General features: G+C 48.9%; 1 protein-coding gene across 1 annotated transcript; it reads left to right on the forward strand.

Moving 5' to 3' along the window:
- Positions 1-1,869: 1,869 nt before the first annotated feature.
- CHST6 (carbohydrate sulfotransferase 6) lies at positions 1,870-12,713 on the forward strand. The gene is made up of 3 exons (XM_055413107.2): positions 1,870-2,115; positions 4,269-4,344; positions 5,126-12,713. Exon 3 carries the CDS (start codon positions 5,142-5,144, stop codon positions 6,327-6,329), a length of 1,188 nt encoding a protein of 395 aa, XP_055269082.1. The 5' UTR covers positions 1,870-2,115; positions 4,269-4,344; positions 5,126-5,141; the 3' UTR covers positions 6,330-12,713.
- The last annotated feature ends 556 nt before the right edge of the window (positions 12,714-13,269 follow it).

A 13,269-nucleotide genomic window follows, 5' to 3' on the forward strand; every position in this document is an offset into this window, starting at 1 on the left:
AGCAGTTCTGGATAGACTGCAAAGAACAGGGCAAGTACACGATGAAAATCCTGGGCTGTGATGCCGTCAGCAGTGTCTGGTTGTGAGAGGTCCAGGAAAGCACGTGTCACCAGGTTTTGCTTTCTTTAACAGATAATCTGCCACAAATGGGGCTGGGTTCAGTGGGATGATTTCTTTCTTTTTTTTTTCCTTTAGATACTGTACCTACAGCCTCTCTGGCCTTCCTCTAACCCTTGAATATGAAATGCTCCTTCAGAGATGCTGCTTCATCTGACATACTAACCTCTTCTCTCCACCTGCTCCCTCACACAGCCCTTCTCACAGTTATTCCCTGCTCAGCCATCAGATCCCAGTTCAAAATGTGCTTGGCTAAGGAAAGACTTCTCTGCTTGCCCTTAGCTGCAGGCTCCCACAGCACTGTCCTTGCCTTTCATTACACTTCCTATCAGTTCAGTTCAGTCGCTCAGTCATGTCCAACTCTTTGTGACCCCATGGACACTTACCATGCTTGTGGTTAAATGATCACTTGCTTTGTGGTGACCTTCTCAGCTAGAAATTAAGCTGAAGGCAGTGGCCACATGTCAATATTTACTTTCATGCTTTGCACATAATAGCCACATAATAAATGTTTACAGAATGAATGAAATAGTACATGAACATACAATAAAGAATTTCATATAAAATTTTAGGATATTTACAGAATTTCTAGTATGTATATGCTTTTTTTTAGGTCTTATACACTTTAAAACTTTTATTTATTTTTTTAAGTATAGTTTATTAACACTGTTTCAGGTGTAAAGCAAATATATATATAATATATATATGATTCTTCTCCAGTATAGGTTATTACAAAATATTGAATACAGTTCCCGGTGCTATACAGTAGGTCTTCATTATTTATCTTATATATAGTAGTGTATATCTGTTCATCCCAAATTTCCAATTTATCCCCCTCATCCCTTTGGTAACCACAAGTTTGTTTTCTATGTCTGTAAGTCTGTTTCTGTTTTGTAAATAAGTTCATTTGTATCATTTTTTTTTTTAGATTCTGCATATAAGTGATATCATAAGGTATTTGTGTTTCTCTGTCTTAGTATGATAATCTCTAGGCCCATCTGTGTTGCTGCAGATAGCATTATTTTATTCTTTTTTAAGGCTTGGAAATATTCTACTGGATATGTGTACCTTATCTTCTTTATCCATTCATCTGTTTATGGACCTTCAGGTTGCTTAACAACAGCAACAAACGAATCTTGGGGTGCATGTATCTTTCTAATTAGAGTTGTCTTTTCCAGTATATGCCCAGGAATGGGATTGCTGGACCATATGGTAGCTTTATTTTTAGTTTTTTGGGAAATCGCCATACTGTTCTCCATAGTGGTTGTACCAGCAGAGTAATACGATTTCCACCAACAGTGTAGGAAGTTTCCCAAAAGGAGGAAACTCCACACACACAGAATGTTGTACCATTTCTATGTATCACCTTTTCCAAAATTAGACAAATAATAAATACATGCCCACAAAATACTACAAAGGATTCATAGGAGAGACAGATGACCCTTCCAGAGTGGGGAGCTTCATTGGGCAAAGGTTTAGGAGTGGAGCCACCCAGCACCCCACCCTGGGGGCCTGGCACTTGGATTCAAACCCCTGCCCTACTGCTTCCATTCTGTTCTGTTCCGTCGCTCAGTCGTGTCCGACTCTATGCGATCCCGTGGACTGTAGCCTACCAGGCTTCTCCGTCCATGGCCCTACTGCTTACCAGCTGTGTATTCATATCTCTAAGCCCCACTGCCTCAACTAAAACACACAGGATGATTTTTACCTTCTAGGGACTTGGGGAGAATAAAACTCAATCAAGAAGATAAAATACACCTCCCAGTGCCTGCCTGACATGTTCTTCCTCACTTGAACCCTGGGCCAGTTGGTGGTGTGCTGAATGTAAGGTGCCTTCTCAGAAAACTCCCAGCTAGGACCTGGATTCTCTGGACACCCTGCGTGCGCAAGATGTTTCCATCTGCTTCCTAGTTCTTGAGTTCCAATCGGAGAATCAGATAACAGCTCCAGTACAGTGTGAGTCCACTTAAGAAGACCTCTGGCATCCCTGGAGTGCAGGTAACAAGCATCTTGGCCTAGGGGTAAGATCTTCCTTAACAGGGAAGGGTGAGGCGAGCCCGGGCAGCTGTGTTTGGGCCCAAGTATCAGGGTCCTGTGTTCTGCAGGATATTTCAGCACCAGGGGAAAGGCCAGCAGCCTATGATCAGAAACTGCCAGAAACCTCAAAATAAGTCCTGGGTTGGGGTCCCTTGCTGTCTCTCCAAACCTTGGGTCCTTCGTCCAAAATGTTAAGATCATAGGGAATTCCCTGGCGGTCCAGTGGTTGGGACGCCAAGCTTTCACTGCCAAGGGCCTGGGTTTGATCCCTGGTCAAGAAATTGGGGGCCCACAATCCGAGTGCTATGGCCAAAATAAATAAACTAAATAAAAAATTGTGATCATAATGCCCACCTCAGGGCCTGTTGAGTTAAATCACCTAGCTGTATGCTTGCTTAGTTGCCAAGTCTTATCTGTGACCCCATGGACTGCAGCCCACCAGGCTCCTCTGTCCATGGGGATTTTCCAGGCAAGAATACTGGAGTGGGCTGCCATTCCCTTCTCCAGAGGATCTTCCCAAAACAGGGATCAAACCTGCATCTCTTGCATTGGCAGGTGGGTTCTTTACCACTAAGCCACCAGGGAAGCCCCAAATCACCTAGCCCTTGAGGTAATATATGTCAGTAAAGAGGAGTTAGAGTTTCCTCCCTCTCCTGTACCCTGTTCTTGGGAAGCACACTTTTGAGGAGAGGGGGTAACGTGGCAGAGCAGGTGGGTGGCTGCTGTCCAGGTCTTCCAGGGGGCCCCGGGGGGCCGAGCAGGAAACAAGAGCTGTTGGGCATCCTGTAGGCCCCGGATAAGGGGGGAGTCTAGAGGGGTCTGTGCTCACAGTCTAGATGCCAGCTGCCCTCAGTGGTGACATGGCCAGTGAAGGCGTCTCTGTGGGGAGCAAATGCTATGAAAAGAAAGAGGAAACTTCCAGGTCCTTCTCTTCCCAAGTGGCTCACCCTTGAGATTGCTGCAGGAAGAACAGTGCAAAGAGGAGAAAACTCTGGGACCTGGGAATGTGGGAGCTGGGCTTGGTGTTCCTTTCATTCTGTATGTCTCTGTGGGACATTCTCTCTTAATTAGTTTGTATTGGAGTACAGTTGATTTTACAATGTTGTGTTAGTTTCTGCTGTACGGCAAAATGAATTAATGATTACATCTATATCCACTCTTTTTTAGATTCTGTTCCCATATAGGTCATTACAGACTACTGTGCTATAGTAGGTCCTTATTAGTTATCTCTTTTACATATAGTAGTGTGTATATGCGGAGAAGGCACTGGCAAGCCACTCCAGTACTCTTGCCTAGAAAATCCCATGGATGGAGGAGCCTGGTAGGCTGCAGTCCGTGGGGTCGCTAAGGGTCGGACACGACTGAGCAACTTCACTTTCACTTTTCACTTTCCACTTTCACACATTGGAGAAGGAAATGGCAACCCAGTCCAGTGTTCTTGCCGGGAGAATCCCAGGGACGGCGGAGCCTGGTGGGCTGCCGTCTATGGGGTCTCACAGAGTCGGACACGACTGAAACAACTTAGCAGCAGCAGCAGCAGCAGCAGTGTGTATATGTCAATCTCAGTGCCCAGTTTATCCTTCCCCCTGCACCCTGGGACATTCTTAAGATCCACTAAAGGACTCAGGCGTGTTCGGGGGCTGTAGGGGGCCTGGGAGATGATGGGATTCTAAGCACAGGTGACCTCAGGGGTCTTCTCTGGGCAGAGACTCCTCATGGTTCCTTCTCTCAGACACAGCTGAACACTACACCAGTAACACAGGGCATGTGTGGCACTTTACCAAGCCCTTTCCTCGTACATATTTGCAGCAGCATTCCTCTCGATGACCTTAAGGTCAAATGTTATCATCCCCATTTTACGGAGGAGGAAACTTGAGTCTTGGAGAATGTAAGTCGTTTGTCCCTGGTCTCCCAGCTCCTGAGTGGCATCAGAGAGACTCAAACCCAGCAGGAGAGACTTTCATTTGTATCCAGCCAGCTGCTGGTCTCTGCCCAGCTCCAGCCAGAGGAAGGGCAACTAGACTCCCACCCAAGGGGAACTTCTGTCAGTCTGGGAAGACAGAGCTCTCCCAGCGTCCAGGGCCATCTGACCCAGCCCTCTCCTGCCTTCCCAGGCCCTGAAAAACCTCCAGGCCTCTCCCATGGATCTGTGATCGAGGTGGGCAGCCCTCCCAGCAGCCCTGGACAGCAGTAAGTAGCCTCAGCATGGAAAGGGGCCGATTCCACTCTCATCTCTCCCCTTCTCTGGCTCCGTCCTACCTCTCCCTTAACTGGTTTCTTCTGCCAGCTCCCACCAATCCAGAAGGATATCCTCCCTGGGGAATCCATGCTTCCTGCAGGACTTCACTCTCCATGGGTGAGAGCAACACTTGCTGTTCTTTGTCTATTTATTCTTAATAGCAAAAGTAACATCTGCTTGTTAAAAGAGTCAAACAATGCAGAAGCACACTATGCAGAAAGTGCAAGTTTTCGGTTATGAGAATTAGTACATGCCCCAGCCCTCCGGCTCATCCCAACACCCCAGGACCACGATGAGTCCCCTTTTACAGATGGGTGAACTGAGTCACAAAGCAATGAAGCCTTTGGTCTGAGAGGATAGGTTAGGAAGTGGCACAGTTGGGAAGAGTCTGCTAAATCACCCAGCAGGCTAAAATTGCTCCCCTATAAGGAATTTTAAGCAAAAAGCAGGACTTCCGTTTTACATATATGTTCCTCCTGAGAAAGAAAAGGGCTGGGGGAGAGAAAGAGACAAAGGGAAAAACATTGCCCATAGTCTTGTGCAACTGGCCTTTGGCTCTGCAAAGACTGCTCATGCCTTCAGGTCGCGCTCCTGACTTGGGAGGTCCCCAGTGGGGTGGTCTCCCTGGGGCGGTAGGCAAGTTCCAGGGCTGCTCCCCGGCAGCCCCAGACGGGATGTGGGATGGGCAAGCGGCCCCTGGTCCCCGACAGCTACTGCCTGCTCCCTCTGCAGGTCTCCTGCCGGCGGCATGTGGCTGCGGCGCTTCTCCAGCACGGCCGTGACCGCGCTCCTGCTGGCGCAGACCGGCCTCCTACTCTTCCTAGTCTCCCGGCCCAGACTGCCGCCCCCGGCGAACGGCGAGGAGCGGGTGCACGTGCTGGTGCTGTCCTCGTGGCGCTCGGGCTCGTCCTTCGTGGGCCAGCTCTTCAGCCAGCACCCAGACGTCTTCTACCTGATGGAACCCGCGTGGCACGTGTGGGCCGCCCTGTCGCAGGGCAGCGCCTTGGCGCTGCACATGGCGGTGCGCGACCTGGTGCGCTCGGTCTTCCTGTGCGATATGGATGTGTTCGACGCCTACCTGCCGTGGAGGCGCAACCTGTCGGACCTCTTCCAGTGGGCGGAGAGCCGGGCGCTGTGCTCGCCGCCAGCCTGCAGCGCCTTCCCGCGCGGCGCCATCAGCAGCGAGGCGGTGTGCAAGCCGCTGTGCGCGCGGCGGCCCTTCGGCCTGGCGCAGGAGGCCTGCCGCTCCTACAGCCACGTGGTGCTCAAGGAGGTGCGCTTCTTCAACCTGCAGGTGCTCTACCCGCTGCTCAGCGACCCCGCGCTGCGCCTGCGCATCGTGCACCTGGTGCGCGACCCTCGCGCCGTGCTGCGCTCGCGCGAGCAGACGGCCAAGGCGCTGGCGCGCGACAACGGCATCGTGCTGGGCACCAACGGCAAGTGGGTGGAGGCCGACCCGGAGCTGCGCGTGGTGCGGGAGGTGTGCCGCAGCCACGTGCGCATCGCCGAGGCGGCCACGCACAAGCCACCGCCCGCCCTGCGCGGCCGCTACCGCCTGGTGCGCTTCGAGGACCTGGCGCGGGCGCCGCTGCCAGAGATCCGAGAGCTGTACGCCTTCGCGGGCCTGAGCCTCACGCCGCAGCTCGAGGCCTGGATCCACAACATCACGCACGGCGTCGGGCCCGGCGCGCGCCGCGAGGCGTTCAAGACCACGTCGAGGGACGCGCTCAACGTCTCGCAGGCTTGGCGCCACGCCCTGCCGTTCTCCAAGATCCGCCGCGTCCAGGAGCTGTGTGCCGGCGCGCTGCAGCTGCTGGGCTACCGGCCAGTGTTCTCCGAGGATGAGCAGCGCGACCTCAGCCTGGACCTGGTGCTGCCACGCGGCCAGAGCAGCTTCAGCTGGGCCTCGTCCACTGCCCAGCGCCCCGGGCCGTAGCGGAGGCCCCCAGCTGGGGCTGGCGGTCACCAGGGCCAGGAGACCCACGCGTGGTGCCGAAGGGGCTGGGCACGCGGTGGCCCAGAGTTTGGGAGGTCCCGCCTGTAGCAGGCCAGGACCGAGTTCCCAAACTAGTTTTTTTCTGCCCACTTCTATTTCTTTCGAGTCCTCTTTTGGAGCTGAATGGTTTCCCCCGGTGGCTCAGCAGTCAAGAATCTGCTTGCAGTGCAGGAGACGCAGGTTCCATCCCTCCCTAGGTGGGGAAGATTCCCTGGAGGAGGGCATGGCAACCCACTCCACTATTCTTGCCTGGAGAATGCCATGGACAGAGGAGCCTGGTGGGCTGCAGTCCGCGGGGGCAAAGAGTCAGACGTGACTGAAGTGACTAAGCAACAGCACGTAGGAGCTGAATTCCTGACGGGAACGCTCTTCATGGAAAGCAGACTGGTTCCCCCACTTCTGGGCACAGGGAATAAGTTCAGATGACTTGGCTCCTTCTCCAGCACTTTTTTTCCCTCTCACTCTCCCTCAGGATGCCTCATCCTGCAGCTGAGAAGGCTGGCCCAGTCCTACCTGGGACTGGAGGGGTACTGTGGCCAGCTGGCCCCTGAAGTCAGTACATCTCCCCCTCCACGGCACCCCCCCAGACTCTGTTCCCCCAAATCCTCTGGTACCACGTGCCACCAAAGCCAATGCTTTTATATTCATCTGTATCTTCAGCAAGAAATCAGCAAAGCCTCTATCTTGGGGTCTCCCCTTAGTCTCTCTCTGCCCCGATCTCCCAGGAGCCTACACGACCCCGTCACCTGCCTAAGTAAAGTGAACCTTTGATTTGTCCTGATGGGAAAGCTCCTACTTACAGAAATAAACATATTTAACCTGTATGATACAAATTAGACTTTACGGCCTGTAAAGTTGGAGAAGCAAAATGCAAAAGTGAAGGGACTTGTCCAAGGCAGCAGGATGAGGAGGATGAAGAGAGGGAGGGGGTTTGCTCTGGGACCAGAGTAGGGAGGAGAGGGCAAGTCAGGCTTGCGGAGACCTGTCTCCTGGACCAAGAAGGGTCCGATTTTCCCATCCCATTTGCCCAAGGGCTTAGCAGTCGGCCATAGCTAGGACCGCAGCTGCAAGGTGAGATGTGGGACGTGGTAAGCTCAGGGTTCAGAGTGCAGAATCTAGCGAGCTTCCTGGATAAGCCTGGAGGTCGGCAGTGAGCAGACAAAGTGGAGGGAAAGAAGGCTGGGCAGGCCCGGGCAGCACGCCAGGCAGAGCGTGTGGCAGAGCAAGAGGCTGGCAGCAAGATCAGTGCCTGGAGGGCAAGTCACGGGGTGGATGTAACCAGATAGAGCTTGCCAGGAGCTTGGAAGAAAAAAGGCTCTAGGGTGGCTGTCCTCCTGTGGTCCTTCTGTGCCAGGCCCTGGAGGAGAACAAAATACGAGTCCTAGCTGCAAGCTACAGCACCTGGCTCCACCGGTAGAGGGTCTTATGAAACAGAGCCTGGGGGGTAGGCGAAGGGGGAAGATACGGATATGTAAGAGCTAGTCTTAAATTCAGGAAATGAAAGTCAACAAGTGCTCAAAAAATGTTGAGGGAGAAGGGTCACAGAACCTCTGGGAAGGACGGGGAAGCAGATTGGAGTCCATGCAAATAGAATACCCGTCACACTGGAATACAGAGCTGGTCTGCGGACTGACAGTTGCCATCAGAACACCTTAGCCCATTCCCACTGGAAGTGAGGATCTGCCCTCACTGAGGCCATCAGTCACCAGAAGGGATTCTGGAGGTTGCTGGCTTCCCATTCTCAGCCTGGATTGGTGGGACCTGGATTGTAGACCCAGGTCCTCACTGCAAAGCAGTCTGGCACTTTCCATTTCTTTCCTCGCAGGGAGCAGATGGATACTGACCTTGAAGCCGAAACTTCAGGATGCCTCAGTTAGGGACCCGTCTAGCTGTAGAAACTTTGGGCCCCATAAAGCCTCCATCTGCCCCGTATCACAATAGAAGAAGTTATTTAAAATGCAGAATTTATTAATGACTTAGGCTAGGGTCACATGGCTTAGTTTATGGGCTGGAACTCAATCTAACAAGTAAACTGAACTGGGGATGGAGCAAAAGACTCCGTCACAGGCTTCAAAAGCCAGATCATCACCCAGAGATGTGGGTCTCTGGGTGTCAAGGAGCTGTCCTGACATTTTGGGGGTTTTTGTTTTCAGTTTTATTGAGGAAGAATTGATATACATCACTCTCTAAGGTGTACAGCATGATGGTTTGATTTACCTATATTGGGAAATGATTACCATACTAAGTTTAATTAACATCAGCCACCTCAGATAGATACAAAAAAAAGAGAAAAATGCAATTTTAAAATTTATAAATGTTACAAGAGGGAATTCTCTGGCTGTCCAGTGGTTGGGACTCTGCGCTCTCACTGCTGAGGGCCCGGGTTCAGGCCCTGATGGGGGAAATGGCATCCTGCAAGCCACATGGCATGGCCAAAAATAAAATGAAAATGTTCTAAGAGATGGAGATTTAATGCCTCCACCTCTTCTCCTCTTCTCTCCAAAATTTTATTGTTCTTTTAATTATATAATTGACCTACAGTGCTACATAAGTTCCAGGTACATGACATAGTGATTCGATATTTTTAAATGTTGCAAAACGATCGCCTCTGTCCTGGCATTGAGCTGCAAACATCTCAAGGTGGGCAGTGGACTGGGGCAATGGGGCCCCTGCCACCGGCCCCTTTCCTCCCCATATGTGGCCCCCCCACCCCAGGATAGCCTCTGGGGATAAAAGTAGACTCCTGGCCCCACCTGGAAGGAGCACATGGTTAAGTGGAGGAGTCAGCCAGGAAGTCTGCAACGTACTATGTTCAGGCAAAGGTCCAGCCAGAGGTTCATGGCGCCAGAGGCTGACATGCAGTCACCGATCCCTCTTGGGATCCAGGAAGGCATGTGGGTTGGGGCTCAGAGCCCAGCCTGATACTGGCATCCACAAGTTTCGTTTGTCCCTGCCAGGGTCACAGACTGTCTCGGCGACAGCACAGTGAATGACTTTTGCCGTGTGACTCACTCCTCACCTGTCTCTGAGGTTCCAGGATGCCAATGACTGGCTTTCAGATGCTGCTGCCCACATGTGGGGCCTTCTGGACAAGTCTCTGCAAGAGCTGCAGGGTGCAGGTTTCTAGCAAGCCCCCAGGTGAACCCAGATAAGGTTTCAGGACAAAGACAGACAGTGCCCAGTCCAATACTTTCATGAGTTAGCCCTGGGTCAGGCCCTGGAACAGAATAGTCACAGCCTGTGCTCTGGTGGGGAGTACAAACGCTAAATAAAATGTCCTATAAATAAATATGCAACTGTTGATTATGCTCTAAGAATAATTAATAAGAATGGGTAGAGGGTGGCCTACTTTACTATGGAGAGTCAGGAAAACATTTTTGAAGAGGAAATATTTGGTTCAAATAAAGGATGGATAGGAGTTCATTGAGCACAGGATGAAGAGGCAGAGAGAGATCGAGGGATTGGTCCCCTTGGAATCAAGTTTCCTTGACAAAAGGCTCACACCTGGGAATCCAAGCTCGTGGGATGGGAAAGGACCCCAGGAGATGACTGAGTTTGTATGTCTTTAGTAAAGATTCCTAGAAATAGAACTGCTGGATCAAAGAGCATCCATCTTTTAAATGTGAAATTGCCGAATAACACCAAAAATGAAGTACTAACTTATACTCTCAGGTGTCAGGAATGCCCTTGTCACCCTTTCCTACTGAGCACCGCCCATCATCGCTAAAGAAAGAAATAAATCATTTTCATTTTTACCTACCTAATGGAATATTTGGGCTTCTCTGGTGGTTCAGATGGTAAAGAATCTGCCTGCAATGCAGGAGACCTGGGTTCAGTCCCTGCGTTGGGAGGAAGATCCCCTGGAGAAGGAAATGGCAACTCACTCCAGTATTCTTGCCTGGAGAATTCCATGGACAGAGGAGCCTGGCGGGCTACAGTGCACGGGTCACAAAGAGTCAGGTACAACTGAAGCAACACACATAAATGGTTACAGTGCTACTAGGAACAATCTTGTCTATATGTCCTGGTACCAATGCTGTAGGATATTTACCTTGAAGTTAAATAGCTAGATCATGAGTATCTTCATTCAACATCATGCCAGATGGTTGTTATCTATTTATGGTCTTCCAAGGTAGCTCAGGGGTAAAGAATTTGCCTGCAATGCAGGAGACATGGGTTTGGTCCCTGGGTCAGGAAGATCCTAACCCTGGAGTTTCCTCCTGGAGGAGGAGATCGCAATCCACTCCAGTACTCTTGCCTGGACAATCCCATGGACAGAGGCGTCTGGTGGGCTGCAGTCCACGAGGTCCCAAAGAGTCGGACACAACAGCACGCATGTGACTGTTTATGCCTCCCTAGTTCCAGCTGCCCTACAACCTCAGTAGCAGTGTTCTCAGACGTTTGAATGTCTGGCTGGTGGGTGGTTGACAAGTGACCTCTCATGGTGATGCATTTCGTGTTTCACTGGTTAATGAGGTTAAGCATCTTTTCCTATTAATATGTTTTTTGGCCACTTGTATTTCTCTTTCCTGAAGTGCCTATCCAGGTCTTTTGTTTGTCATTTTCTTATTGATTTTTAGAAGCACTTTATATGTTCTGAATGCCACTCCTATGTCAGTTATTTGTATTTCAGATGTTGTCTCCCAGTTTGTGGCTTGTCTTTATATTTTCTTGGTGATAACCCTTGTATAACACAAGGCCTTATAATAATTAAATTTACCCATTCTTTCCTTTATGGTCTTTGCTTTTTGTATCTAGTTTAGAGAACTCCTTTACCATCATGGACATAAAGATATTCGACATTGTCTTCTGAAAGTTTTATCGTTCTTCATCTCACTGTAAGTGAAATGGAGGTGATGGGTGGCTAAAAAATAAACACACACACACACCAAGTTTTTGTTTGCTTTATATATGCTTCATAATTTTCTTGCAAATTTGTGTTTTTCCTGAAGTTGTATTGTTTTTCAGGTGCTTTTTTCCCAGTGAGAGAAGAAACGTTACCTTCTTCACCCTGTTCTTAAAATTGTGAGATTCTTAACCAGTTTGTCTGTTGCTGAAATCTATTTCATTATTTTCCCTGAGGATATTCTACCTTCTGTTCCTATCTGGTTAGGTGGCTGCTAGTACTGTTGCATAGAAGTCAATCTAAGACTCCTGTTAAATCTACTGGTTAAATCTACTTTTTTTTCCCCCCATCTTTCTCTTAGTCATCACTCTTTAACTTTATTGGGGTACATACTCAGCTTCCCTTAAAAGGTCATGTAAAAGATATATTTTCTGAGTTCTGCAAGTCTAAATGGCTTTTTAAAAATTTCTAAGTTCACAATCTGCCTGAGGATAGAATTCTAAATTCAAAATAATGTTTCCTGATATGATGCATCATTGATTGTTATATAATCTTAAAATAATTGGTTTCTTCCATTTCTTTTACACTCTGCCAGTCTGGGAAATGTACCAAAAGACAGTATTGTTAAATATTTTATGACTTTAAAAAATGCTTACTGTTTTTGTTTTAGAAAAGTTTCTTTGTTGAGGCAAAACCCCAGTTGTAGTGTTAGAGAATTGGTATCAGAAAGCTTCAAAAACCAAGGCTTTCAAGAGGGGACTCTAATTAACAATGTTGCTAATGTCCTTGACACAGTGGCTGACTTTATTTTTCTGGGCTCCAAAATCACTGCAGATGGTGACTGCAGCCATGAAATTAAAAGACACTTGCTCCTTGGAAGGAAAGTTATGACCAACCTAGATAGCATATTAAAAAGCAGAGACATTACTTTGCCAACAAAGGTCCGTCTAGTCAAGGCTATGGTTTTTCCAGTGGTCATGTATGGATGTGAGAGTTGGACTGTGAAGAAAGCTGATCGCCGAAGAATTGATGCGTTTGAACTGTGGTGTTGGAGAAGACTCTTGAGAGTCCCTTGGACTGCAAGGAGATCCAACAAGTCCATCCTAAAGGAGATCAGTCCTGGGTGTTCGTTGGAGGGACTGATGTTGAAGCTGAAACTCCAATACTTTGGCCACCCGATGAGAAGAGCTGACTCATTTGAAAAGACCCTGATGCTGGGAAAGATTGAAAGCAGGAGGAGAAGGGGACGACAGAGGATAAGATGGTTGGATGGCATCACTGACTTGATGGACATGGGTTTGGGTGGACTCCAGGAGTTGGTGATGGACAGGGAGGCTTGGCGTGCTGTGGTTTATGGGTTCGCAAGGAGTCAGACACGACTGAGAGACTGAACTGAATGTCCTTGAATTAAAAGGAAAACATAATGTATTTTATAGTCGATGCTTTTTAATGAACTCTTGAATAACACAAGGTCTTAATTAAATTTACCCATCCTTTCCTTATGGTCTTTGCTTTTTATGTATAAGAACTCCTTCACTATCATGAGACAAAGATATTCAATGCTATCTTCTGAAAGTTTTATAGTTCTTCATCTCACTATAAGTGAAACAAGGAGGTGGTGGGTGTCTAAAAAATACACACACACACACCAAGTTTTTGTTTGCTTTATATTTGCTTCATAATTTTTGTCGGTTTGTGTTTTTCCTGGAGTTTTTACTGTTTTTCAGTTCTTTTATTGAAATGTAGTTGACCATCACTATTGTGTGAGTTTTAGGTATACCACACAGGGACTTCCCTGTCGATCAAACGGTAAAGAAACTGCCTGCAATGCAGGAGACCAGGGTTCAATCCCTGGGTTGGGAAGTTCCTCTGGCGAAGGGAATGGTAATCTACTCCAGTATTCTTGCCTGGAGAATCCCATGGACAGAGAAGCCTGGCGGGCTATAGTCCGTGGGGTCACAAAGAGTCAGGCACGACTGAGGGACTAACACACTCACAGTGAAATAACATTTGTATACATCGTGAAATGGCCAC

Source organism: Moschus berezovskii, chromosome 22 (assembly GCF_049115385.1).
Source record: "Moschus berezovskii isolate FMDL1 chromosome 22, NW_MosBer_1.0, whole genome shotgun sequence".
Lineage (NCBI taxonomy): Eukaryota > Metazoa > Chordata > Mammalia > Artiodactyla > Moschidae > Moschus > Moschus berezovskii.